At 37.1% G+C, this 22,182-nt stretch overlaps 1 protein-coding gene across 2 annotated transcripts in view; it reads right to left on the bottom strand.

The window, feature by feature from the left end:
• ARHGAP15 (Rho GTPase activating protein 15) overlaps positions 1–22,182 on the bottom strand; it is a 331,924-nt gene that overhangs the window by 292,708 nt on the left and 17,034 nt on the right. For both annotated transcript variants that reach the window (XM_064661638.1, XM_064661637.1), the window contains exon 2: positions 21,724–21,903. In XM_064661638.1, the coding sequence (XP_064517708.1) occupies positions 21,724–21,888 (165 nt within the window). In that variant the 5' untranslated portion in view covers positions 21,889–21,903. The remainder of the gene's footprint in view (positions 1–21,723; positions 21,904–22,182) is intronic.

Genomic DNA, 22,182 nt, shown 5'->3' with positions numbered 1-22,182 from the left:
GACCTGTCTAAAATTGTTTGCATTTAATGCACATTTCATATGCACCATAGAGCAGAAAATATTCCATGGTAAATAATGGCACCAGTAAAGGCAGATAGTAAAAAAGCCATTTTAACAAAGATCCATTTTTATTTATATCATTGCCCTTTGAAATAATAATTAAGAAAGCTCTGCTTAGTAACAAGAGATTCTTTTTAAAAAAGTTAGTAGAGAAGACAGGCTTCTCCAATTTTTTTATTTTTTAGTCCAAAAATCAACCTCAATGCAGCTTTTTTAGGATGAAGCAGCAATTTTAAAATTAAAATGTCATTGTCTTCCCAAGTATAGTTTGATTAACAGCAAATCAACACAAATTTAATTTTATTACTTTCAGTAAGCTACTTAAAAATTTAATATTTTGTTAACCATTCCAAATTACTTTTGGAATCTTTTACTTAAATTTTATTGAAATTATTTGAACAACTTTGTGTGTGTAAATCCCCTGGTATTTTTATAGACCATCCATTCTTTAGCTGTTCTTTGTACACTGTATGGGAGTCATTAGAAAGGTCAGGGAGTTTCTGCTCTTTGATTAGATGAACTAAATTTTTAAAAGGAGGAGGGAGGAAGAAATCAAAGATAGCTCTGCATCATAGAGTATTTCCAGTGGAGTCTTCCAGGAATCCTGCTTCCTACCAACACTCTGGTGAACAAACTATCATTCTTCCAAACACTCACGGAAAATTAAGCAGCTGAGTTGCAAACACCCATGGAACATATTGACAAAATTATTCTAACAAGTGTTTTTTCTCTTTTTTTCTTCCCCTTCCCCTCTCTGAGTGCACCCCAACACTGCTCCAATGGTTACAGATACACATTAGCAGGACGAAAATAGATGTAAAAGCTGCAGCAAGGCTGGATCTGCAGCGTGGCTCGGGGGTCTCATTGAGTCAGCAGTGAAAGCCGGTGCTCCAAGGCACATTTAAGCTGTGTCTAACTTAGTGTTTACTCTGGGGTGACTGGATTTGAGCGCTCTGTCCCTGCCCTAGAGAATTGTCTGCTGTGTGGAGACATCAGTCTTGTCTTTGAGCATGCTCGGCCGAATCAGTCGTGTGTGACGGCCTGATCTGTTTTGGTCTGGACATATTGTCAAATCCTTGTGTCCAAGTTTCACAGGAGCAGTGCCGAAAACGTCCTGGTTCCTGAGTGAAATGAGATTTATAAAGGACACAAGCCAAAAAAGTCGCTATGAACATCCAGTGACAAAAATCAAAGAATCGGAATAAAAACTGGTTTGCTCTGACTCTCAAGCTTAGTTCAGCTTCTTTAACCTGAAGCGAACAAAACCCACTAAGACCACCTTCTTTCTAACTTTTAGGCTGTTGATTCCAGGCAAAGCAGAGGTAAAACACTGGCTTTTACAATGGAAAGTCCTTTGTTTCTGTCAGCACAGAAATTTTCACAAAGAACATTTTTTATGTGATTGGAAGGAATATCTTCTAGCATGGGTCATGCCTGACAACCCCACAGCTAAATCTTATTAAAAACTGTTCAGAGACCAAAATTAGAGACTGTAATACAGAACCACTTGGATACCTGTCAGATTGATAATATCTAGATGGCCATCTAACTTGCCACCTGCTCTCCCTTCCCTTTGCAGTAATAACCTGAATAAGCTTGTGAATACTTTTTTTCCCAGTCCTGTTGGCTCATATTAGTCTCTTATATCACCGAGACCTGTATTCTCTTAAAAAAAATCAGTATTGCTTATTAGCGTTGTTCAGAGGATCAAATTACAGATGAAGCACAAGAAAGAATGAAGCAAAGTTTTCCCAGGTGCCATTATAAACATTTACATGAAAGAAACAGAGTAATCAAGATAATAACTGATCTACTTCAAGTAGCTTTTTAAGCAAATGGGTGATTTTGCAAAGGTCAATTAGCAGGACAACTCCTTCCTATTTGGTTTGACATCACAATATTCAGCTAGGAAAAGAATAAAAATATTTAAAAGCTTAACTTTTCTTCACTCTTCCTCGGAGATTTCTCAGTTTTATATTTAATCACAACCTCGCAGCAAACCAGGTAGGACAGCAGTGATTGCTAATGCTGCTTCCCAGCTTGGGGATTCTCCACTTACAATTTGCCTTCATTTGACAAAAAATTAATATCCCAGCATTTTTACCAAAACCTGCTGACACAGTAAAAGTACGACAATGTAAAGGTCAGGGTTTGGTTTGGAGTTTTTAAACACCAAAGTTAGTTCTTCCAATTTGTATCAGGCTTCAGGGTTCTTGATGAGATTCTTTGTCACACAAGTTAAAAAAGTAGAAGAAAAGAAAAGTGCAAACTATTTTTGTCTAGGCAAAATAAGAACTACAATTGCAAAATGCTATTTTCCATATTGTTTAAGTAGTATTTCGTTATTTGCCCTTCAGAGACATAGAAACATTTCAAATAATCCACTCCACAAGTTGGTCAGTGTATTGAAGAGAACACGGAGGAGAGGAAAATGCATATTTCTTATCCAACCACAGTGGATCTCCTGGTTTTACTCCTGTGGCACTACACTGGTAGCAAACCACACAGTGCTAGCACAGCAGATAAAGAAAAGAAAAAATGGAATTATCCAATTTGAAACTTCTGAAGTGTCTAGACAGACTGAAAATTGCCCCCGATTTGATTTTCCTAATTCTGTTCTGACAGAGAAGTCACCTACCTCACATAAAATAAAAAAATGTCCTCAACAAAACAAGAATCTCCCATCCAAAATGTGGACAATCTGTAAAGACAGCACTTCAGGTACACTTCCAAAAAAGTAATTTACCTTCTAAAATAAATGTAATAATAATTATATAAATAAATATGTAATAATTTATTTTAAAAACAACAAAAAAAACCCCCAGCCAGACAGCACCTCAAGAAAACATATGAGACAAATGTTATTAGAAGCTTTGGTGGCACACAAAAATAGAACTTTATATTTCAGTGCATATTTCATGCTGTACATACATTTATACCACATTGTCAGCAAAGTAACAAATACACATCATGTAATGTAGGGAAAAAGACTTTGATTTGTCACTTATGTGCTGGTTTTCTTCCTCTTTCATCCCCAGTTCAACAAAAACTTTCAAATAGCACCTGCCACTGGATGTCTTTGTGCCTCCACCCCTTGATATGGATGAGAAATCAAGATGGCACCATTTATGGAAATGTTTATATAAATATTTTATCCAAACTATGCTAGACTTAGCCTAGGACATTTCTCTTTGATATCTCCCTGGAAGGGATCCATTTCTTATTTGAAAGCATGAAAACACGATGAATTTACCAATTCTCTTGGTAGTTTCCTACTAGTCTTTGCAAAATGTGCTGTAACTCTCATTTTATTTTGGGGGGCTTCCAAGTTCCAGACATTTCATCTTGCATTGCCTTTTCCTGCTACATTAAAGAACTCTTTGGTGCCCAGTGTTGTCCCTTAAGGTAGATAAGAGGGAAATCATTTACCTTTCAATTTCTTTCAGGTGATTTAATCATGTTGAGGTCTGTATGTCCTTCACTGGCAAGATAATTTTCCTAAATTACCGTTTTTTTTCCTCCTCCTTGCCTAATATTCATTATTTCAGAATCACTGTTCTGGTTTTCTTCTCATCAGTGCCACTGACAGACATGAACATTTACCTTCTCCCTTCTTCACACCCACTCACAACGGTCAGCTCAAACTTGTTGACACCAAAGCACCCACCGAAGCTATATTTTGCAGTAAAATCTCAGAATACAGTTCCTAGTTCTGGGAACAGCATGGCCCGTTTCCCATATATACATATATTTGGATAAATTAAAATGCACTTCCAGCCACTAAGCCATCCAGATCACTTTCCACAAGTGCATTTACCCAGACCTATTTGCCATTCCATCAATTTTTGCCTTTTTTTTTCAAATGTAATCAGAACTGTTCTATTTACTTCCATATCATGGATAAAAAGAGTGATTAGTGTCAAGCTTAGTGCTAGTCCCTGGAGAACAACTCTAAAAATTCCCCCAGTTGATGATGATTCCCTAGGGACTACTTTCCAAAACGTGTAAATTAATCAGTTCTTAATCCATTTAATGTGTGCTTCACTGATACAGCACATAGCTAATATTTAATCAGAATGTCACGTACTATTAAGTCGAGTGACTTACAAACTTTCACTGCACTTCACAAATATGGCTGCATTCTCCAACGAGACTTACATCAAAAAAAATAATCCATTTGGTCGCAGTTTTTAAAATTTGTTGTTTGTTCAGTTATGATGTTGACATCAATGATATTGCTAACTTTTTTTCTGATGGAACCGTGCAACATTTTTTCCATTAATTGGCCTAATACATTTTTAGCTTGTTTTGACTGTAAAGTTTTCCAAGTTGTGCCATTTTCACTTTCTGACTATTGACACGATTGCCCTTTCTCAAAATTTTGTAATTTCACCTCAAAATGACAAAGCAATATTTATGATTGAAATCAACAGGTATGGGCCACCATGCTAGAACTCTATAAGGTTCTAGCATGACATTTATCTAGGTTTCCTAAAATTTTGCCAATTATTGCTAATTTCTTCTGAAATTAGCATCAGTACTAGAAGCCATTCAACACGTTTTTAATCATTAATAGGATGGAAAATTCACCAACAGTCTCTTGTAAGCAAATTACATGATTTAAAAAAAAAAACCAACAAACCACCAAGATAAAATGCCACAAATATTTATCAACTGTTCCTGATTTTCCTGCATCACTATTAACAGCTGCATCATCTTATCAGTGAGCCTGTAACAGCACAGCATTAAGATTTTAGAGATAAAACAAGGTTCTTGAAATTATTCCTGCGTAGAGAGTTCAAAACTTAAAGAATTTGGAAACCTCCAGGACACAGTGAAGCATCAGTTTGGTCCAGCACTGCAAGGCTTGCAGGATTCCCTTTGGTGATACAATATCTGAAGTTTATTATAGGGAAGGTTTTATACACTGTTTAACATCTGGCTGCTTTTCACTGTGTAAAGGACCTGTCTATGTTTGTAGTGGGTGCCATTACAAAAACCAGTCAATTAGTCAATATATCTCAGTTTGTCACTACACAGATTCAGTGACTATAGATTTATCAACTGCCAAATGCACAGCATGTCTTAGAGAAAGAGCAAAACTACCCGGACTCCACAATTTCCACGTGCTAAAATAACAAACTTGATTTTGCAGTGCACTGCATTTTATAGAATCACCCATTTATCTGTGAGGAAAGTGGCCAAGTCAAATCAAAAATGGGATATGTTTTCTCATTTATACAGGTGCACATACAGTCAGGAGGGCAGAGCTGGAGTACTGTGTCACACTGATTTTTTAAATACCTTGCAGGTTGAAGCGTGTGTGTGTGTTAAAGTGGAACACAAAGGAAGATAAATCTGCCTAAATTATAATTCCTTCAGTAATTTATTACACATTGCCATAGAAACTAATTTGCAAACTATTTTCAATGTGGCTCTAAAAGTATCGAAACTTAAAAGACACTCTCAATAAACATCCTAAAATGTTCTACTGTCTGTATACAAAGGGCCATTCACTTCCCTGCTCAAATATCTAAAATGCTCTAAATGGAGTCTGACCTAAATAAATCCTATTCCAGATTTGAAGATCATCATATCCATTACACAAACCCATCCAGGCACAGATAGAGTGGCGGTTGTAAATGATCAGAAAAATTAGCATAAAGGCACATGTATCTCTAATAGGTTAATAAGTACAACCAGTGGGAAGTGAAAATGGTTGTTTGTGTATAGACCACTGTGAGAATTCATCTATTTATGGGGCGAATGCACAGAGAACCGTGTGATAGTGATTTTTCCCCTCCTTAAACTTTATTATTTTAATAATTACCAAAAGATTAAGAGTTACTCTAACGGCGTAGAAGGAGTTTTCTTAAAATTGCTTGCATATGCTTTGTAAGTGATATTTTTCCAAGCCTAACACCCTCTGTTTTGTAGGTCATACGGATATCTACAGACTGTGTGGATACTGAAGGCGCTTGTCCTTCAGCCTTCTGCCTCACCACATGATTGAGCATCCATATACCTTACAACCATACACCCTGTCGAGTGTTATTCTCTTACATATCACAATTTACCTCGCTTTCTCCACTCAAACATGCAACCAAGCTGAGCAACAAGCTGCTTCAGCTGCCATGTCATTTCAGTTTTTACACATCTTCTCTTTTTATGTGTGCTCTACATCTCCGTGATGTCTCATCTCCCCGTTCCACTGCCATAGGCTACAAGTCGGGAACAAAGCTCAGGCTCAATGTCAAACAGAGTGAAAATGGGAAAATATCATAGAAGAGAAAATTAATGGGCACAAACACAGCTCTGAAACTTCCATCCTTGTGGGCTTTGCAACTTTCCATCATTTCTTGGCAAAATACGTGGGAGAAGGGAGGAATAGTATTTCTGTAGAAAATGCCTTACAGAGGTTTTTAGCTGAGGAAAATACAAGTCCAAAAATTCAAGGTGGAAGAGTTATGCTTGCATATTAAGAAATATAAATAATCCTGTGAACCGTGCAATCAGCCCCTTTAATCTGAAGAATTAATTTATTTCCACTCTCCACCATTTTCCTGCTCTCCTTCTTTTGTTGCTTGACCACCGTGGTTTGTAGAGGTTCACGTTTCCAAAATTGCCTCAGCAATAAATAGTTTCAGGTCAAACAGGGAGAGATGGACCCTGAGGCTCCTCTGCATGAGCTGAGGTCTTTCTCTCATTTCAAATGGGGGAATTTCAAGGTGAAACACACGAGAAATCCCTCTGGTCAACAGGTTTACTAGTTAAGTCTTTAGAACACAAATGTTACCTTTCATCTTTTCTTATTGATTTCTTTTTTCCTGGAACAAAAATATTGGAATTCTAAGGAAATTATGATGTTTTCAAGCCACATTAAAAAAAAAAAAAAAAAGTTTAACTCACAATCCCCCAAAACACAATACTTTAAAATGGATGATCCTACCCACACAGATATGGCTGGTAAATTCCATCATGTGGAATCGTTAGCCATTTGGTGACTATGAAACCTAATTTATGGTCTGATATTTTTAAAAAATAGGGATTGAATATTTCTGTAAAAAATTAGAAGTCTCAGGGCAGAATAATGTGAATTGAAAAGGGGACAGCTGGGTTTAAGTCTCACACAATGGAATTATTTTTTCTAGAAAATGTAATACTGGTCAGAAACCTGCCTCTCTCATCCCAAAATGAGTTTATTTTTTAAAAAGTAGCACTCCTCTTTTTGTTGATCCCCAAAATCAAAATCAAACACAAGCGTAAATACCAATATGACAAATATTAACACTGGTATTTTATTGGGAACCAGATACTTGACTTATCAGCTAAATTTTTTATTTAAGAGGTAACACTATATTCCATGTCACCCTATTGTATGTAAGCCCTACCTGAATATATTATGTGCAAGCTTAATAAGCCTTTTCACTTTTCAATTTCAGTCCTTCATCTTTTCACTGTGTGAAACATATAAATTATTTTTTTGTACTAACATGCTATAACTGAGCTTAATGCAAACTGTATACATATTTTTTTAACATATTTCAGATGAGAAAACCAGAGTTGAAAACTAAAATACCTTTTTTGGGGGGTGCATGCATTCATGATGTAGTTTCAGCCTGTTTATTAAGTAATCATATCTGGGTACAAGTGTCAACACAATTTACGTTTTGAATAATGTGAAGCAGATAACCTCAATTAACAAGTAATTAGAGTCATTTTCCTATTAAGCAGTTTCCCTAATTGTTTTTGAAACCTGGAACTAAAATTGTAATAAATAATAAGCAGCCAAAACATGTCCCTGCATTAGCTTAATCCAGGCTCTTCCAGTGGAGCCTGGGAAAAATGCAGCAGAAATAAGGCTTGAATCCCCATGTGACGTGGAGAAAAGAGGGAAATATTTTGTAGCTGTGGACCTCTGCAATGTCTACTCTTTTCTGTGGCTGTTTTGTGGGGGTTTTTTCATCAATATTATTCCATTTCCTTTCTCTCTCTCTTTTTACCCCCATGACTTCTTATATGAATTTTTAACATATGGAATATCTGACTTAATCATTACTGTGGATTGAGTAGAACTTATCAGGGAAAAGCCATCCCCCAGTGAACACATAGGGTTTGATCTCTGTTAAACTCCAGGTTATAGTAGTGCAAATTATTTTGATGCCTTATATTCTACCTTATCAGCATGCTATATCTCTGTTCACGTAAAAAAATAAATATAACATGTTTTCCCAAATAGGACAATTTGTGCATTTGCTGCTGGTCCTCAAAAAAAAAAAAATTATATCTTTCACTTGGATAACAGTGTTTAAATAGATACATGTTACATGTCAAGTACAATAATTGAGGTCAGAGAACATAAAAATTTCACGTGTATTTCTCTGCTCATACTAGATGGCCTCATGGAAAGCACCTAGGTTGCACTCTGTCTGCCACAGCCAAAAATGGGGGAAAAAAATTATCCAGCTAAAAACAAGAAAAAAAACCAGCAGCTGCTCCTCACCCTAAGCCAAAACAAACAAGTGAACTAAAAACTAACAGAAAAGCTACACAGAAATTCTAGGAGAAAAAAAAAAAAAAAGAGTAAATACAATAATATGTGGCTGCCCCACCCCTGGAAGTGATCAAGGCCAGATTGGATGGGTCTTGAAACAACCTGGGAGAGTGGAAGGTGTCTGTCCATGGCAGGGGGTGGAATGAGATAAGCTTTAAAGTCCCTTCCAGCCCCCAAACCATTCTATGGTTCTGTGGTTCTATTCTCGTCACCCAAAAACTCCAGCCTGAGCTAAAGCCTCCTGTCCTGCAGATGCATTCAGCAGAATTTCAGCTGGTAAGACATACCATTCTCACCTGAAGCCAAAGAAAGATTTCTCATAGTTCATGAAGGAACCAAGGTACCTGAGACTACTCCAAAAGGCTCTTATAGTTAGTTTATATCTAACTAGACTTCACCATCCACTCCACAAATAGACACTTGGTTGTTGTCTCTCTGTCTACAGGAAATTTTGCCAGCCTTGGAGGAGTACAGGACTTCTATGTTCTCCATTTTTTACAAAATTTCAATAAGGTAGTAAACCAAAATGAGGCCCCTAAAAAAAAATAAATCAAAAACTTTGGGAAGATACCCCTGAGAAACTCCAGGAAAAGCTGGCAACTAGGAAGGACATGAGCTGTTCAGAAGGAATACAAACATTTAAATAACATAACTTGCTGGAAATTAGGCTTTGTGAGAAATCCCATTGATTTCTTTTAAGTCATTTTATTAAAAGGCCTATTAATGCTTGGCTTGCACTTTGTGGCCATGAGAGATGTTGGAACGAAGAGCTATCAAAGGTGGCAATCAAAGTTTTTTTTTCCCCATTTAACTTTTTCTAACTATTAAGCTGCTCATTTTGTGGAGACAATCATTAGTGTCTTTAATGTGAAACAAAGCTTCTGGATAAGAGCTGCTAGCTGAAGATCAATATGAAAGATATCATTTCAGTTACAGCTTTAATAACTGTAACAATAGGGAGCCTGGCATCGCTGGCTTTATGCATTAATGTAATTTAGAATCTACCAGGTACAAATCTTATCAAGCATTAGCAGTGACTGCATTGGGATTTTCTAGGTAAGGAAACTGTGTGATAAATGGGAAGTATTTTAAAGGTAAACTTTCATGTAATCAGGCTCATCTGCCATAAATACATGAAAGAATTTATGTGAAGAAAAAGAAATAAATAAACCAAACGAGATTCTTGGAAAATGATGGTGGCTTTTAAGGAACTAGTGGTGCGTGTGCTCAGAGTGTGCTAGGATGTCTCTCTTGTTTATATCAACATAAAATATGACCCACAAAACTAGAGGATTAGGAATTTCAGCCAAATGCAGTGCAACTAAAGATTTTCTACAAAATACTGTATGTAGAAACCTTCACCTACCTGGACATGCAGTCAGTTAAACCCCCAAATAGACAAAGAGCTTCTGCCCCGGCTGCCAAGAAAGCACCAGCACTTCAGACCAGGAGCACAACCCTTCCTCCAACTCCACTCAGCTGCAGCAAATTCACTATTCCCACCCCCTTTCTTCCATCCCACCTGTGTCCAAATCCCTCTTCTCCCTACTTGCTCCATGCATTTCACACTTGAGCCTCAACCTTTCCCAGGCTTTGGAGATTTGCATGGCTGTGTCAACCTTGTGCTTCTGCAACACTTTATCTACAACCATGTTATTTCTTTTCACAGATCTTTAATTTTTTGATTAAAAAAATAAATAAATCATCACCTCCTTCTCTACCAAAAGGAAAAAAAAAAAAAAAAAAGAAAAAAAAAAGAAAAAAAAGAAAAAAGAAAATCAGGTCTGAAAATGATAAAACACTAATTTTGGATCTTTCCTGCAAAGTTATTCTTAAAACCTGATGCAACCAATTGGCAGTTCTTTAAACAATTTGTTTAACTTGTGTCCAAATGTCTTCAGGTTTTAGTGCTTACAGGTGGCCACTTTAGATTTACACTTTAATTTTGAGAAAGATCTAAACTGGGAACAGTGAATTTTCAGTTTATCATTTGCTGATAAAAAATGGAAAGCTCAAAGTTAAAGTAGCCAACTACTGAGAAGAGTTGGCACCTGGCATTTTAATTTTTAAACATTGGGCTTTTTTTGTGTAATGAGGTTATAAAGCAAGAGTCTGACTTCAGGACCACAGTCGAGAAGAACGAGCTCTTAAGGATGACAGAACCGCTGATGGGAAGCTCAGTTGGTCCAAAATCCAGGTTTGGTCCAAATAAACACAGAAAAGTTTGGATGCTCATCTGGGTTTTCTACCTGCCTTGGGGCTAGAGATGTCATGAGAACAGATTTGCTCATCACAGCTGCAGCACTTCCCGTTCTGGCCACGGATGAAATATCCAGGAGAACAATCTTTCTTGCAGAGCTCTGGGCCAGGGGAGGGAAGTGAGGAAAATGGGACCTGGTATTTCACAATCTTTCAAGTTTGATTCCAAAACTGGGGGAAGATTCAGAGATTAGAAAGGATAGCAAATTTTTTACTTTACTCAGGTTTTGGCTGTAGTCTTAAATGCAACTTTTTACTGCAACTGTCAGAATGTGTGGCAGCTCAGATAGTCAATAATCACAAAAAGAAAGACATAACTACTTCTAAAGTAGGCATATGCAGTGCTGCCCTAAAAAAACAAACATAAATTTAGTTGTATGGGTCTATGAAATATAAAGAATTTTTTTTCCCCCCACAGGCTTTATACTGAAAAAGGAAGCTCTTTTTTACTCTCAAGGTGTCAGGTCTTGAGGCCTTTGAAGGGGAAGGTTTCAACCCAGCTGTGTGCATGCATACCCTTAACTACAAAATCATGGATGTTAAAAACCTATTTCCATTCAGGCTATGAACCTCACCAAATGAGAAATCAAACGGAAAATAAAATATTACCATGTTAATACAACCAGATAGGATCCTGGAAAAAAAAAACTAAAAGGTTGACTTCAAATGGAATTTGATCTGATTTAGGGCAGGAGAGTGCTGCTGTCAACTATTTGTCTAAGAATAGGCACATTGCCTAACAAGGGCACTCTCTTGTCTGTTTTAAAACCCCTTCTCAGCACATTAAACAACATTTAGTAAGCATGTCTGTACATAGAACAGTAGCACATGTATTTAGGGCATGCACAAAATAATTTGATCCCCATTTCATCGCATTGGTAGTGTAATTATTTCACTGCATTAATAAAACAAACAAAAAACCCTGCTTCTTTACCTCTCCTGTCATGTTGCATCGGGTCACTCTGTGCCACATGATGTGATATCATGTAGCTCAATGCAAGGAGACACATGTCCCTTCTCATTGGAAATTTAAAGAAATGGAGCTTACTTTTCCCCTGTGGGAAACTATGCAGGTCAGGTGCCCAAGACTAGCTACGGGAAGTTTGATATAATCTCAGTTTCAGTACCTACATATTTCAAATCTGACGGCATTTTGAAAGGAAACGTGTTAGATGCCACAATTCAGCTGTAATACAGTACTTAATAAAGATAGTGTAGAAGGAATATAATTCCACAGCTTATGTTCCTTGTCACGGTGTGCACTGACACAGATTGCCAAAGAGGCTCCTTTAAACAACACTTTCAGACATACTTTTTGAAATATACGCTGTTTTATACCCTAACCCTCAGAGAAACCTAACACTGCTGAAAGCACATGGGTATAGAGTCAAGGGAACAGAACTGATTAATGATGAAGCCAAAATAAGATCTTTTTCTGATGAAAAATACTGAAACAGTTAAGCACAGAGAATATAGATAAGAAGAATGTACAGGACCTGGGGCCAAGTTCTCCTCTCAGTTACACTAGCATAATTGTGGAATAATTCTATTTCAATTAATAGAGTTAATATGATGAGAATAGAATCATGTATGTAAAGAGCATGATTGAAATGTAACAGTCAACCCAACTTTGAAGCACCATCTTTAATGTGTGCAAAGGAAATATGCATCATCCACTGTCCTGTTTTACAGGTAGAGAAACAGAAGAAAGAAGTAAAAATCCCTTGGCAGGGCAATGTCCAAGGTGAGACCAGGGAAACATGAGAAATTCCAGTCCAGCTCCTTCTCCATACGGTTGCAATAAATAAATACAACTGAAGGATATCTTGGAAATCAAGTGATATTATATATATATATATATATATAAAATCTATAATATACATATATATATATATGTATATATAATCTTTCTAACATCATGACATGTTGCTATCTCATTCCTGAATCAAAAAGGTGTAACTTTATAGTTCATTGTGTTGTTTAGCATCAGCATAGTAACTTCAGTGTCACCAACATTTCTGTATAGCTGAGTGCCACTGTTTACATGATAAAAGTGCAGAAAAATTAGAAGCCTGAGGAACACAATCAGAACAGATGCAGGAAATAAGTTTTCCCAGTAAAAATAAGTTTTTCCTACTAGTAAAAACAAGGATGTATGGTATGGGCTATGAAATGATAATACTAAAGCACAGGGATCATTACAATTTGAGCCAGATGTTAAATTAGAGAAAATAATATTATTTACGGGGTTCTGGTTAGGTAAACCCTCATGTCTAGGTTTTCTTAGTCTGCTCCAGTGCCTTACCAGAACAGCTCAAAGGCTACATTCTGCAGGGTTTTGGAAAAAGTAAGTTTTGAGCTACAAACACCTGATCCGACTCCGTGGTGGTCCTTTGGCTTTGAACAAGCTAAGGCAAAGGAAAGAAACATTTGAAGATCCTAAAATTCACCTAATTTCATCAATTTTTGCAAATTTTTGGTAAAAAGGATGATGAGGGGTGTCTTTTTCTTCCTTGTTGGTTCCACAGCCCCAGTCCCCAGTTGCTCTTGGGAAATGACAACCTCAGTGTACACCTGTACTCAGCTCTTAAACAAGGCATCACATCTTATGTGATGTGGCCCAAAACTGATATTAGCATAAATTTCCACTGCTATCCTACAGATGACAGTAAAATTAAGAATCATAAAATTAGAAACACCTATTTACCCCTTGCCTTTCCATGTGTTTTCTGAAGAATTACTAACAATAACTTAGAAGATATTTTCTCACTGTTTCTCTATCCCCTTTTCTCTCAGTGCCTTGGTGTCCCCAAATGGAGGTGGGAACTCTGGCCAGATATCTTAGAGGGTGAGTAGAGGGTTTCTTGTCCTGCCCTAAGCTCTCCCAAGGTCCTGCCCCAAGCAGTGATGCCCCAAAGCACCAGATCCTTGAGAAGAACCAGTGCTGGCATCTCATGTCTCCACAGCTCCTGCCAGCATCTCAGACAAAAAGGGTTGTGAAGAGATGAAAAGAAAATATGGAACAAAAGAAGTGGAGCATGGTTTTTAGATGGTAGATTATATAATATTTTCATAGCCAAGCTTGCTTTATTTTCCCCCCTCAAGACATACATTAAAACAGATAGAAGTGACACAACTGAAGAAAAAGAAAAAAAAACACACCTCTTTAATTTTTTTTACCTTTTTTTAATTTGTCCTAGCAGCTTAAAAATATTTTTAATATATTTTCACCACGTTTTCAATGAAACTCAAAGGGATTCACAGGCTCTGAGGAGCGCATTGGTCTTGTCATATCTCCCCCCAAACTGTAGAAAACTCTATAATGCTAAAGAAAATGTTACATTTTTTCACTGGATGCGAGGAAAACAACAGGGAGGGATGCAAAACTTCCTAGCAGTGCATTCAGTTAGGAAGGTATTTTAATATTGAACATCCCTTCAAATAATTCTATTTTCAAGCACCGGACGATGGGAAAATGGCTCTTCTAGCGAGCATCTGCCCAAATTTTAAATGAAAAAAAAAAAAAATAAAAAGGGAAAGGAAAAAGGGGGGGGGGCAAAAGAAAAAAAAAAAAAAAAAGGCATTTTTCACAGGGTTGTGGGTCTGTGGCATCCTCTGCTCCACCTGTAATCTCTGGTGCTGCTCTGCCCCCTGGTGCTGCCGCGGCCGCAGAGCAGCCGCCCGCGCCCTTGCGCGGGGACCGCCCGCCGAGCATCCCCCACTGTCACTTCTCGCTTCTCCCGCAAGTTCAAGGTCAGTGCCTAGCTATTTTCAGCTCATCTCTTCTTGATCCATGCAGAGAAATGACAAGGTAACGTGATTTGGGGTCAGCTGTATTACAGGAACCGTTACATAAACGGAGAAAGTGGAAATCAATCCCGGCTGACAGTGTCTTCGGGATAATCAGCGCTCACTCCATGCCGCTGTCAGCTCTCCTGCATCAAACACCATGTTACTTCTGTCACATCTCCTTAACAAAACCAGAGTCTCACTTTTGGCAAAGTAAATAAATATTTCACTTGGGCTTGCATTTAATTCATTGTTTAGAGAACTTTAACACTTTGGACTTGCAATGAGTGCCTATTTGGAGGAGAAAAGACGACTTATCCTGTCAGGTCCATTACTGCCTGCAAAGGACGCTGGCAAAGATACAGCCCACTCTTATGAAACACCCCATTCTTCATATTTTGTGCTTGATTTCTTTAAGCAGACGATTGTCCTCCAAATCTCTGTTAGCAAGCAGACCTCGCCTTCCCAAAGTGCTTTACCTAACCCACGGTCATCCTCATCCTCACCCCAACCCCATCACAGCTTCCCCGCTAACGTTTCAGGACACCTTCCTCAATTTGTCTGATTATTATTACTTTATCTGAACCATTTCCTCCCCTAACTAGACATCTTCCCTAACGCAGAATTATGAACATATCATTTCACAAGATGTGCCGCGTTAGCCGTGTCTCGGTGACAGCACATGGTATGTCAGTTTAGGGAGAGAGCAGCGATTCTATCCCACCCACCTTGTGCTCCCATGGAACTGCCAAGCCCGCAGTGCTCCGCGGAAGAACAATTTACCATAATATTAGTTGTCAGTAAATTCAAAGACGGAACTCCTAAAGCTATAAAATGGATTAGAAGCAATTTAAAAAAGAATTAACAAACTAGAGTAAGAGTATACTGTCAACAAACAAATGCTTCATCATAGCACTGTAATTTGGAATTTTAATTACCCCTCTGCTTCTGTAACAAAACAATGTCTGAACTGGCAGCCATTTGAATCTCTCACAGGTCATTGAGCATTCTAGTTAATTACTCTATGAATAGCCTGTTTTTCTCCCCTCTGGAAACACGTTTCTAATGGCAGTCAAGGTCTGACAAATGTGTCATCTACATAATTAGCTAGGAAGCAACACAAAACATTAAACATGCTTTGTGCCGACAACTATCAAAACATTTCATTTGTTGTCAATTATTCATTACTTTGTAGGTTCTGAAGGGGTTGTTATTATGAAAATAAGTCCAGATGCTAACAAGGTTAGAGTTTTTTATTCAAATTAGTAATCAGTGGACTAACTTTAAAAAATGTATCCTATGTACGTTTATGGCAGCGTTCAATCAGCACTAAATTATAAACGAATTTAGCTAAGTTCAAGTTAAAATAGCCATGGCAGAGCACATACACTAATTTGTAGAGTTGCAGCTCTCTTTGAAGTTTTAGGATCTAAGCTGAAGTAGCAAACTTTCAGAACCTTTGGCAAGACTAATTTGTGCTTGGTAAATAGAGTAAAGATTTTCACAGCGTGAGATAATGTAAGATTGCAAAAAAAAAAAAAAAAGGGGGGGGGAACCTGGAGGTTTTTGAACCTTTTTTCTACCCTTCTGTCACACTGAGTAAAAGTCAAAATCAGCAATTCCGACTCATATAATATCTCTTCTGAACTTCAGTTTGGCTTAACAAGGAAGCCGAACCAGTTACATTCACCACTCCCTTAATAGAGCTGAAATGAATTTATCCTTGCTTTTAAGAAGAAATAGGTGCTGGTTATTTCTTTTTTCTATGATCTCATTATGATGCTGCCTATCAAGCTGCGCAGCTGAAACGGTACAGTGAAACTGTGGGGGAAAGAAATAAACAGGGAGTTAAACAACAAAATTAACTTCTTCCTTTTTAGCCAAGATTATTTCAGTTGGAGTGCCATGAGGCAAGCGTACAATAAAGAATACCTTCTCACAGGGCTTATTTAAATAAATAAAAAGAAAAAAAAGAATATTATTCAGAAAAGCAAAAGGATTGTTCCTAGCCTGAAAATACGACTACACATAAAATGTTTGTCCTGTAAAAAGGTTGGGAGGCAACCTGCATTGCTCCATTGAGAAAAAATCACTTATTGAAGGTAAACTGAGCCCCAAAACAGTCTCATGCATTAATATTCTACTTTCAGGGTCTACGTCAAAGGACTTTATGGTATGTAGAACATACATGAGCACGTAGGGGCACATCTGTGCAGGCTGAGGGCCTGTGCCCTGGAGATGGAGCAGCTCCTCAGGTGGGGAACAAGGGACACACACACTGAGACGGATGAAAAACCGGATCAAGGACCGAAGGAGACGGTCTGTGATCACAACATGAATGGAGAGCAGATCCAGGTTTTCAAAGCACAAAACCAGTCCGAGTACAGGAAGGGGACATATGACACACATCGTTTCTCATTTTCCTGCACTGGAAAAGGGAATGACTAACGTTACTCAACAGATTTATTTTTTCTAGCAATATTCATGTTCAAGAAGTAAAATTGGACTGTGTTTATGGACTCACTGCTTTCATACCCTGAAATATTTGGAGCAAGCAAGGTGTAAGCTTGCATTTATTAACAATTCCCACACTTGTCACGGGAAGTTCATATATTTTTATATATGGAAACTCGTATATTTTTCTATATCTGTCCCAGTGCTATGATATGATTTGAAAGGAACACAGCTTTTTCCTTATAGAGATAAACATAGATGCATCTATAACAGACTGGTGTATGATGATAAAATTTGCAGAGAATAAAGCCTGGCCAGTCAAGTATTAGATCACAAAAAAGAGAATATTTTTCACAACTATGACAGGAGAAGTTCTTCTGCTTTTAGAAATATTTTGTCAAGATTTGTTTTTTCCTCCAGGAAAAAAAGTAAACTGGAGAAAGAAAAAAAGAGCCATCCTCAAAAACTTTCCCTAAATAAACTACACTATAAAAGAAGCTCTGATGATCTCTCAGAGATTGAAATAATCCCCTTTTCAGCTAAAACTACCCATAGCAATGAAACTGAAAATACTCGAAAAGAGGGCTGGAGACTGTCTTGTAATTAACATTAAACAGATAACATATTTACAAGGAAGTCAAAATATTTTGGAAGCCGATAATCCTGTAAGCCTTAACGTGGTATAAAAACAACAAATAAATGCAAAGTGTTACTGTTACACATGCCTGCCTGATCAATGGTTTTCACATATTGATCTATAAATGGAGTTGACAGTCTGTGTTGGCTGCACATTTTCCAAGCAGCTCTATTTTTGTACAAAACCAATACGGGCAATTACCTTTGTTTGAGATGCCAAGTCTTATCAATTCAATGTGATTTAGTGTCATTTTAATTAAATATCAGGATCTACTTCAGGACAATCTATACAAACAAAGCCTCAAACTTGACTATAAGCTTGATTTGAAGTAAACATGTACAAGCCCTGCAATTTCAAAATATGGCTCAAAAACTCTGCTAAACAGAAGGCTTATATTTTTAGCAAATTTATTTCTGTCTTTTTGGCTAGCCATAACTTTGGCAAGTGTTCTATGATTACAGGAGTAAGAAACAAAAGAAGATTGCTTCCTGTTTCTCTGATAATGTATTAGAGAGATAAATAAACCTACCAGTTTGTTTAACCTAATCAGAGAAAGCTCTAATACATTAACATTTTGGAATGTCTAAATAGGTTCTAATTCTTAATATAGACACCAATAAAAAAGACATTTCATTGTTTGAAGTTGTTCTGAATGAAGCAAAATTCACTTCCCCAGGGTTTAACAGATGAAAATAGCAAATATTCATTTACACTGCTAGTTCAGGTGCTATCATAAAGCACAGAAAGAGCCCTCTCTTGCCACAGTCTGTGTCCAGCTTCATGATTTGTGCTCTTTAAAGTCTACATTAATATCAGTTTCGACTTTTGCACAAAGCTTAAGCATTTCCATCAAAATAAATAACATAAACACCCAAGAATCTCTTGCATGGTTTAGGTCATGCATCCCACATTTGCATCCGCACCACTATAAAATGCACAAGTGCATATGGCCCTACTGATGTATGATGCACATCCTTCTTTGTCACACTACGTAAAATAATCTGTCCACCTTCAAAAGTATAGCCCCAGGTGTGCTGACAAGCACCACAGCAAATGCTTGAGAATACAGCAAATCCCTGAGAGAAAATTAGGTATTTTCTTCTCTATAAATCACCAGTCGTCTTTCTACTTTTGTGCCTGGTTTTTGCCCTTTATTGTCCAGAGTGGGCATTTATTTTTTTTTTCTGAATCTGTTTTAGAAACCTATATTTCTAGTGACTGTTCAATATGTGCCAAATGGTGATTGCCTTAATCCACTCAAGTAGGCAGGTTTTGCATAAGTGGAATAAAAAGGATTTGACCCATTTATTAGTAGAACAGAGTATACTGCACACACCAAATATTGGCAGTGAAAGAGTAATATGGAGTCCTTTATTCAGCTGTTTCTAGGTTTTCAAAAGAAAAATCTTTCCAATAATAGGACAAATGAAAAATAGAAAATAAGCATAATCAATGGACAATCAAGGGACATCTCATAGGCAGACGGTGAAAACAGAAAATTTCCAAATAGATGAGGATAAATTTATCTTTTAGCACAAAATTATTAGTTTTTATTGATATACTGGTAATATGTATCTTTTATCAGGGATCTGTGTACCTTTAAACAGAAAGGTGAAAACTGTGCATAGAAGTGCAATGAAGAAGAGTCCCATGAATTTTAAAGCAATATTATTAAATTTATATATACACACATACATATATCTATATGTCTGTGTGTATCACTTGGATCTTTCTTTTTCAAGACACTTGGATGGACAGAAAATACTCTCCTCCATTACTTTTTCCAAAATCATTCAGCAGTCACATGCACAGACATGTCAGCACAGGGCTGATACACACAACTGAAATTTCTCTGCTCTTTTAAATTGAATCTTGCTGCATTTAAAGCCTGTGTTTGAAAATGTTTGGATCTGTAGAAATTTTGCTTTTACTTTGGGCGTTAGCAAACAAACTTAAGAGGCTTATTTGAGTAAATACGCCCAAACACTTTCAGTCTGTCAATATCTAGTCAGAAAATTCTGCATGGCAAAAAGAGATGAAAAGAATCGAAATAGAAAGGAAATTAGTAGCATGGCAAGCTTTCAATCTATTATGCCAGAGCCAAGTTTGCTTGGTAAAATGACATATACTCAGTAAAATTCCACTTTTATATAATTAGCTACTAAACAAATGTAATACAAAGCAACTTTTCAGCTCCCAGCCAATGCACATATATTGTACCTGCTATGGTTATTGGAATGCAGCAGTGAATATTTATGTCTAATTTAACTTTTTAGAGCCCTTGCTCTGTAACAGTCCAGCATACTATCCCCCAAACTAAAGTTATGTAACAAGGTAATATCAACAATGAGAAACTGCATGATAAAATCCTGCCCAAAAGTGAAAAATGCTAATTTTGTCTCATTTAGCAGCTGGATACAGAAATGCTCATTAGTTTTAAGAGGGTTAATCCTTTTAACTTTTGCATATTGATATGCCAATTATGCCTAATTGTACAAGAGGCATCAGTCAAGGTAATAGTGCATAAACACATGAAAGTTATTAAGTACATCCCAACATGTAATAAAGTAGGTGTTAATTGGTAGCTGAGTTCTGCAGGCTATTGAGGTGGATAATTCATTGAGAGATGGATCACTTGTAATTTCTCTACATAATTCCTTTTGCAGTCTCATGCTGTGATGTTTTCATGCTTGTCAAAAACAACTGCAGCCTAGTGCCTTTTGTTAAACACAGCCAATAAAATGTTAGGCATCATTAAATATACTTAACTTTTAAACTTTTTCAAAGGTACAGTTCTTCCTCATAATACATTACAGTATTCCCAGTAAATTATTTTAAGTAGTGTTCCAGGTTTGTGGTGGAGGAACATTTCACATCAGATAAAAGGAGTAAACATGTGCAGCGTGTCTGAGGCAAAGAATGTAATTTAAATAGAGTATGTTATCAGCTGCTAAGATCTAAACAGATTTTTCTCTCTAGAAATATAAGCTGAAATGGGTTGTTATACCAGAGAAATTAATGAGTAGAATAACATATTTCTAAATAAGTCTGAATTTTGAGTAAAAAGGGAAGAAAATATGGAAGGTCTTGTAGTGTTCTTCCATTTAATAACTTTGTCAGAAAGCTGAATGTTTCATAGGAATCCATTACATCAACAAAACAAAAAATTAATGGTTGGCATGGTTGTGAGAAGTGACTGAGGCCTGGGACTCAGTCCCCAGCTAACAGAGTTTTCTCCCTCATTTGCATTCTCTGAGAATAAAATGGATCTGGAGTCCAAAAAGTGGCTAACATTGCATAAATAATTTTGTAACATCATATGGCCTCAGCTGCAAGTTGCCACCATTATGAAAGAAAATTAACCAGGGGAGACTCATACCAATCAGTTTGTTTAGTAGCTCAGAAGGAGTACAGGGGCAGGGACACAACTGGCAATAGAGTTCATCACTAACTATTTAATTTAAAAAAAAAAAAAGGTAATGGGTAAAAAATGACTCAACTCCTTCAACTCCGTCAACTATTGAAAAACAAGTCCAGTATCTGATTTTTGTACAATTCATTCAGCCTTAAAACAAGACTTATTTTTGTTATAGAAAAAGTTATTTATTTACAGAGCTGAAATTTGCATTTTCTTTTGTCTGTTTTTAAAGTCTGCCTTTTGAGAGACTGTGACATATATCTGACACTGTAAGTACTACTCTCTACAGCAGTCTTACCTAAGTACTATTTCAACTGAGAGTAGAAATGCTGAGTAGATGTTATGATCATGGCCACCCAAGCCAAATTCTGCCTTTCATCGAAGTAAAATTGTTATTCCAGTGCCTAGCCATACTCCTGAAAATATATTAGTGACTTTAAATACCTCCTTTCAAGGGATGATCACAAAACCAGTATCTTAACACACATGAGATAATTCTGTAGATTTTTAAAAGCTGGAAGACTCGGAAAATATTAGGGGTGTTTTACTTACAGGCTCAGCGACTTTCACATTGTCAGACAGAATCATAGATTTGCTTTGGCTCAGTCTATCGTGGTGACTGTTGGCATTTTTGATCCTCATTTGAACAGCCCCCGTACTGTGGTGGGAAGGATTAGGCTTTTCAGAGGCTGTATCGGAAGTTGAAGACCTTTCCATGGTTACTGGGTTGACCTGAACAACATAAAACAAGAGCATTAGTCTGGGGACTCTTCATACAAAAGTGTATCAATGCCAGTTCTGTGTCACCGTAGACAGGACAAGAAGCTGAGTTGCCTTGCTGGCAAGATCTTGATCATCTTGGAACACCAGGATAACTATCAGCTGTGTCAGCCTGTAGTTTTTATTATTGTACTTATCACTCACACATCCAAACTGCCTTGGAAGAGTTAGTTTGTGTAAAAGATTATCCTTATCTCAAAAGCCATTCTCCTCCATGGTGTAATCTCCCTG

This window comes from Pseudopipra pipra, chromosome 7 (assembly GCF_036250125.1).
Source record: "Pseudopipra pipra isolate bDixPip1 chromosome 7, bDixPip1.hap1, whole genome shotgun sequence".
NCBI classification, from domain to species: domain Eukaryota; kingdom Metazoa; phylum Chordata; class Aves; order Passeriformes; family Pipridae; genus Pseudopipra; species Pseudopipra pipra.
The sequence above is the reverse complement of the archived record's forward strand: the minus strand, read 5'-3'. Positions and strand labels throughout refer to the sequence as shown.